This window comes from Embiotoca jacksoni, unplaced genomic scaffold (genome assembly GCF_022577435.1).
Source record: "Embiotoca jacksoni isolate LCO1_2020_lvr unplaced genomic scaffold, fEmbJac1.0.p SCAF_2, whole genome shotgun sequence".
Lineage (NCBI taxonomy): Eukaryota > Metazoa > Chordata > Actinopteri > Embiotocidae > Embiotoca > Embiotoca jacksoni.
This window is the reverse complement of record NW_027185340.1, coordinates 16543576-16549967: the sequence shown is the minus strand read 5'-3', so window position 1 is coordinate 16549967 and position 6392 is coordinate 16543576. Positions and strand designations below refer to the sequence as shown.

Sequence of the window (6392 nt, the reverse complement as noted above, 5' to 3'; positions counted from 1 at the left end):
CAGCGATTGGTGCGTTTATGTATAGCAGAGATACCGGTTTGGTGAGTTACGATGAAAGAAAAGAAAAAAAAAAAACCCTGACAGATAAGTGTGCATACAGGAGGGTAAGTGCAGATGCCTATTGCTTCAAGTTCATAAGGTAAGACTTCCACAGTACCTTAACAGACTTCAGCAAAAAGCAATATTTAAATAGAGAATTGCTTTTTGTATAAACATGTATATATTGGCTTCCAGAATAGCAAGGTTCCTCGTAAAAAGCTTGAAAATGATGTGTAGAATAAGGCGTCAGTCGAATTTCAAGATACTGCTTTAATCCTACTTTTTTAATATTGATCCTTTTTACAATGATAGTAACGATAAAGTGATGTTGCATAATTGTTATGTTGAAAAATAATCTGAAACTAAAGTAAAAGCATTGCATTTCATTTTTTTTTTTTTTTAAACCCATATGATTACTATATATAAAATTACAAACTCCCCCCCCCCAAAAAAATGCATAGGCCAGTTTAACACGGTAGCAGGTGGACCTTTTAATAATAGTGCAGATTTCACTTGAGGACAATGTTCAGGGATTCTTTCTCCACTGTTTCTGTGTATAGCACCATTTGAATGCCGGGCCTGTCGAGCTTGTTTGGTGGCTACAGATTATTTCTAGATCGGGCTTTCAGGAAGCCATCTGATCACAGCGGGTCAAAGAATTGTCTCGTAAATGTTCCTGCCACAAAATTTTATTTTTTTGGAATAACTTCCAGCTGTCACTGCAGTTCTCTCACAGGACAGGGAGTGATGCTTCGCTGGCTCTTGTTGGCTCTGTTCATTGGCGTCTGCGTCGGTGCCGGTGAACAGAAGAAAAAGAAAGAGAAGCCTCAGCCCACATCAAGAGGTAGATGATTGCATTTGTTGTGACAACTGTTGTTAAGGGCTTTAAACTCTTTATCAAAGGAGAGTCATAGATGTCAGTTTGATTTTGTGCCTGAAGGGAAGGTAATACAGTGAAAGCATAGAGCTTCGTGTTAAATCGTTGTTGACTTTACCAATGTGTCTTTATTATGATTTCTATAGGATGGGGGCGTAATATTAGTTGGGTCCAAAGTTATGAAGAAGGCCTGTCAAAAATGGTCGAAAGGTAAGGCTCTGCTCTGTGATAACAGTATTGAATATTTGTTCATCCTGTTTGTTCATCTGTTTTATTACTGCATCCCCCTCAAACATATTATACCCCCTTTACTGTCCCATAAAAAAAAAAACAAACACTTTATTAATCATTATTCATTTGCAATCCAGCAGAGGGTCTTTGATTTCTCAGGGATTTTCTTTGTGCAAGACTGCATTCACAGCCATCGATGTGTTTATTGTATTGAGGAATGTGTGAAGTTGTTTCTCTGTGTTTTGGCTCTCACAGTCAGAAACCGCTGATGGTGATTCATCATCTAGACAACTGCTCATACAGTCAAGGTACTGCGCTAACTTTGGTTTGTTAAAAAAAAAACACAGAATGTCTTTCTCACCCAGACTTTGGCTTGGTTTCATGGGGAGCACAATGGGTGCATTCCTCAATACCTGCAAAGCAGGTAGTGAAGTCGATGTGAATTATATTCATAAATCACTCAGCTGGTTTCCAAGTCAACTCATTGGAATCCTCCAACGGCATTTTTTTTTTAACACATAAACAATACAGACCACCTACGGGGCAAAGTCTGGCTTTTACTTTTATGTTTGTAGGTTTGAGCAAAAAAAACAAAACAGCATATTGTGCAGTCTGTTTTTGAATGCCTGAATTATACCAGCACTTCAGTCGAAATGGAAAACCAATCATTGCTAATTAGTTTATTTCACAGCTCAGTAGTACTTGATGAGGTTTGAATTATCTGGGTGTCATGCATTTATAGTTTATTAGTGTCGAACAAGAAAAGACACTAGGTAGGTTGGTCCCACCTACAAAACTTGTTCCTTACTTGCTCAGCGTCCTTTGTGTCTGTCAAAAAGAAAACATGTTGAGAGCATGGGCTGCAATTTAATCAACACAGTCTGCAATCACTGCAAATGCCTTACCACATTCACAATACCTACGTGCACCGATTTTACCTTTAATAGGGGACATAAATATGTATATTTTTTTCAGAACATATAATATTGCCTTCTTTGCCACAATATGAAACTGAACATGAATATTTCAACAGCTCTGAAGAAGGCGTTTGTTGCTGTGAAGTCCATCCAGAAACTGGCCAAACAGGATTTCATCATGCTCAACGTGGTGGTAATTGAAGATCTGTTACATACAATACGAAGAAAATCCTTTCCAGTATGCAACTATAAAAACTGCTGGGATAAAACATCTGAACCGATTAAAATCAAAGAATAAGCACATAGTGGACGTTGCAACCGCTCTACTACTTTAGTGCTCTGACACTTGCGCTCATTGTTTTCAAACATTACTTTTTATTACCACGTAAATTTATATGCGATGTTAAATACATTTTTCTTTTGTTATTTTACAGGAAGACACAGGCGACTATAATCTGGCACCTGATGGCTTCTATGTTCCCAGAATTGTCTTTGTTGGTAAGTATTTACAGCCTTTATCATAATGTAAAACTATAGTCAAAATATTTGTTATAAATCCAAAAGAACAATATATTTATTTCCTAAATGACCATGTGTGATGATAAACTGTTCTAATCGGATGGTCAAATTACCCTGAAGCTAAATAGACAGATTTGAATTGGGATTGAAGCGTCATGCATGTCAGAGGTGGTGCTGATGAGAGGGAAACGAACAGGGGTTGTCAGTATTGTATTTGTAATAATGGTGTGGGAAGTGTTGAGGTTAAAACAGAACTTGATATCTCGATATCTCAGTCTTAAAACACCCCTCTTTTGGCTGTCAGGTCCTCTGTTTCTCTTTTCTTTTCACTTTCTCTATTTGCTCTTCCTCTACGACTGTCTAACGCAGGGGTGTCAAACATACGGCCCGCGGGCCGGATCCGGCCCGCCAGGGGATCCAGCTCGGCCCGCCAGATGACTTTGCTAAGTGTGAAAATTACAGAAAGACATAAATTGCATTTCTATGAGAAAATGGAGGTTTATGAGTACAAACGTTTTTTTTTTTAATCGATCCAGTAATTGCTTCAAAAACAGCGTAAATGGGCTGATGTCTGAGTTTTTGGTCTTTATGTTTCTAGTTTATTGTAGAAAGATCTTAAAACAGGGTTTATCATCCAAAAACTTTCACCAATGATTTAAACAAAGAGAAATATTGTCGTTATGTATGCGTTATTATGCTATGATTTTACTGGTCTGGCCCACTTGAGATCAAAGTGGGCAGTATGTGGCCCCTTAACTAAAAATGAGTTTGACACCCCTGGTCTAACGGCTTTCAAAGTAGCACAAGCACAGTTTACAAAATACCCAACATCAACAGTTTATTGATAACATGTTTTTTTTTTTTTGTTGCTCTCCTTAACTGTCCGTGTGTGTGACATGTTTTCTTGCAGATCCATCTATGACTGTGCGCACAGACATCACAGGAAAGTACAGCAGCCGCCTCTACACCTACGAGCCCGCTGACATGAGATTACGTGAGTGAGCATAATGACAGTTTGCACACCTCACCTGTCAGGCCGCCTGGAGACACACTGAACACATACTGCTTCAGCTTCCGTGTTCCTCCCTCAATAGTTTGACACGAGTTAAAAACTGTCTTTATGAGATGGGTCTGACAGACAACGATGAGCTTCGTGTGGATGTTAGCAAGAGACTTGTGCAGGCTTTAGGTTTTAGCAGAGGGTCAGTCGAGAAGGTTGGAGAAGTTGTGCATCGGCAGTGAACCTTATTGTTTCCCGTTTGAAGAGTTAAATATTAGCCACAAAACCCACGGGGAGGCACTCGTATGGCAAAGCACCGATATTATTTACCACATAAAAAAGGTGAAGTGTTTTCAGATATGATTAATACAATTATTATTAGATAATTCTGCATCATTTTTTTTAATTTATTTTTTTTTGGTCAATTGATGTGATTGATGTGAAATTGATTGATATAGTTCTTTATCCAGAGCAGAAAACGCTAACAGGAAGTGAAGTTAGGGTCCAAGCTTGTAATTTTTGGTGCCGGCGCCACACTGTTATTCACATTTGGAATTTGAATTTAAAAAACACATTCACACACAAAAAAAAGGAGACAAAAGCCTATAAATTATGGTTACTCAGATATTAGACACAAGAAGTCTTGCCAGAGAAACAAAAAAGCAAAAAAGTAAAATCAGGTTTCATTTAATTGACCATAATATTATTTGGAATGCAAATTAAGGAGCAAACTTAGATTGCGGTTTTGGTCAAAAGACGAAAAGGGATTTATTCTGTGGTATATTTTGAAGGACCTTGGCTTCCAGATTTGTGGAAGGTGAGCAGACGAGTTGAGTACTGAAGGTTAGCTTCAGGTTAACTCATGGGCTTCAGAAAACTGAACTTCTGCTTCCAAAATCTGTTTAAAAATCTACAATTAACTTTGGGCCGTCGCCGAATAATAAAAACACACATTCATACCACATACGGTGAGTGATGAGCAGAACCTGCAGCTTGTATGGCGTTAGTTAGGAGCTGCTACACTGTCAGCAAAGTAAAAGCAATGTGGTCTTTGTTTTTATTTGTCTTCTCTTTCTCCACAGTGGCCACAAACATGAAGAAAGCCAAAGTTTTGATCCACAGTGAATTCTGATGTCTCTGCATCTTCCTGTCTGCTCAGTGCTTAAAAAGGTTTTCAGTGCTCAATAAATCCAAAATGCACGTAAAGAAAAGTGTCAGTTTTTTATATATATATATATATATCTATATATAGATATATATATATATATCTATATCATATAGAATATGTCTATTCACAGTTGATCCTTCAAGCTAGACGTTATAATTGTTAGTTGTTTCGTTCATTTAAAATACTTTATAATAAAATGCTTTATAATAAAAAAAACAAACACCAAAATAAATTGTTCAGTCTCCCTGTTTAACTACGTTTGATTTAAGAGTGCTGCTCACGTAACATAAAGGTCACAATGAACCTGCTAAACGACAGAAGACACAAAATAAATATGTTTCCATAATCAGTGTTACTTTGGAGGATTTCGGGTTCCAAAAGAAGTTTTACTCTGTGTGTTTTTTTTTCGATGTGATAACATCAGGGAAAGAATTTATTCTCGGTGGACAGAAAATAGAGTGGATTTCACCTGACGGATAGTAGCGCGTTTTACCACCAGGTGGCAGTATAATATAGAGGCCTAAAGTCTTACGTGGTGACTTTTCACAGTGAAATCCAATTTTTCACAATGATTAGGAGATTCCTTTGATTTAATATGTCGTCATTTATCTAAACTATGTTTAGGGCAGGAGCACAGGTAACATACAGCATGAGATTACATATGTCACATAAACAACGCACACTATAATGACAAGAATAATATAAATACATACCGTATGTGTTTACACATATTATCATGCAGGAATTTGACCTCTGCGTAACCCATCTGTGAGCAATGAACACACACATTGAGCAGTGGGCAGCTGCTGGTCCAAGGAATTGAACTGGTCACTGGTCTCAAGGCCTGCCTCCTGCCTTTACCTCCAGGTCACAGCTGCCACCCCCTCACTAGCAAGATTATCATCCTTTTATTGTATGCAGTATAATTAGTTGATCTGACCAGTGTATTTCCTGAATAAATCTTGCATGTGGTCTGAGGATGCATCTCTTGTGTCTCTTTTTAAATCCCCCCCTGACAGCGGCAAAAAAAAATACAACGGCAAAAAAAGATGTAAATAAACTCAGACCTCGACAGAATGGGACCGTGCTGCACTGCCACAAATAGCCCAGATGCAGTTTTCTGCTGCCAAAGCTTGGATTAATGAGCTGTATTTAATTGTTAAGGCTCCACTGTGGTGTCTCCACCTTTGAAAGAAAAAGATGTGGAAGGGTAAAGACATAAAGCAGCAGGGGTCAATGTTATGCGAGCTTGTTTTATTGTCGACATACACTCTAATATCTATTACACTTAATAATATGCACCCAGATTACCCATTTCTTTTGCATTTCTTTGAATTCAGAGGAAAGCTGGAAACAGAGGGACATTTTAAATGGGTCAGTAAGTTTCATTCCTCAATATTTTTTAGATTGAAAGAACTGATCGCTGAGAAATGATTAAATTATTCACACTTTCGTTGCATTTTTCTCTCCTTTTTCCACAGTCAGACATCTGAAGCAATTGTATGTATGATGTTTTTCAGTTTTCGGTCTTTCACATGGACCCAAGATGGTTCATCAAGAACCAGATTTTGCTAATATTTCCCTCCATTTCTTTTCTCAAGAAATAGGTTTCATAGGCTTACACTTTCAGCTTCATTAGAA

General features: G+C 37.8%; 1 protein-coding gene across 1 annotated transcript; it reads left to right on the top strand.

The window, feature by feature from the left end:
* Window positions 1–89: 89 nt before the first annotated feature.
* Window positions 90–4794, top strand: agr1 (anterior gradient 1). Its single transcript, XM_069153644.1, has 8 exons — window positions 90–139; window positions 765–883; window positions 1063–1126; window positions 1403–1455; window positions 2181–2257; window positions 2499–2562; window positions 3494–3577; window positions 4666–4794. Exons 2-8 carry the CDS (start codon window positions 787–789, stop codon window positions 4713–4715), a joined length of 489 nt encoding a protein of 162 aa, XP_069009745.1. The 5' UTR covers window positions 90–139; window positions 765–786; the 3' UTR covers window positions 4716–4794.
* The last annotated feature ends 1598 nt before the right edge of the window (window positions 4795–6392 follow it).

Bases quoted from the DNA above. Each gene is read 5' to 3' on its own strand.
- agr1 (XM_069153644.1), top strand. From the start codon at position 787: ATGCTTCGCTGGCTCTTGTTGGCTCTGTTCATTGGCGTCTGCGTCGGT. The intron at 1,456-2,180 runs GTACTGCGCTAA...ATATTTCAACAG, and splicing joins CAACTGCTCATACAGTCAAG to CTCTGAAGAAGGCGTTTGTT. The intron at 2,258-2,498 runs GTAATTGAAGAT...GTTATTTTACAG, and splicing joins TCATCATGCTCAACGTGGTG to GAAGACACAGGCGACTATAA.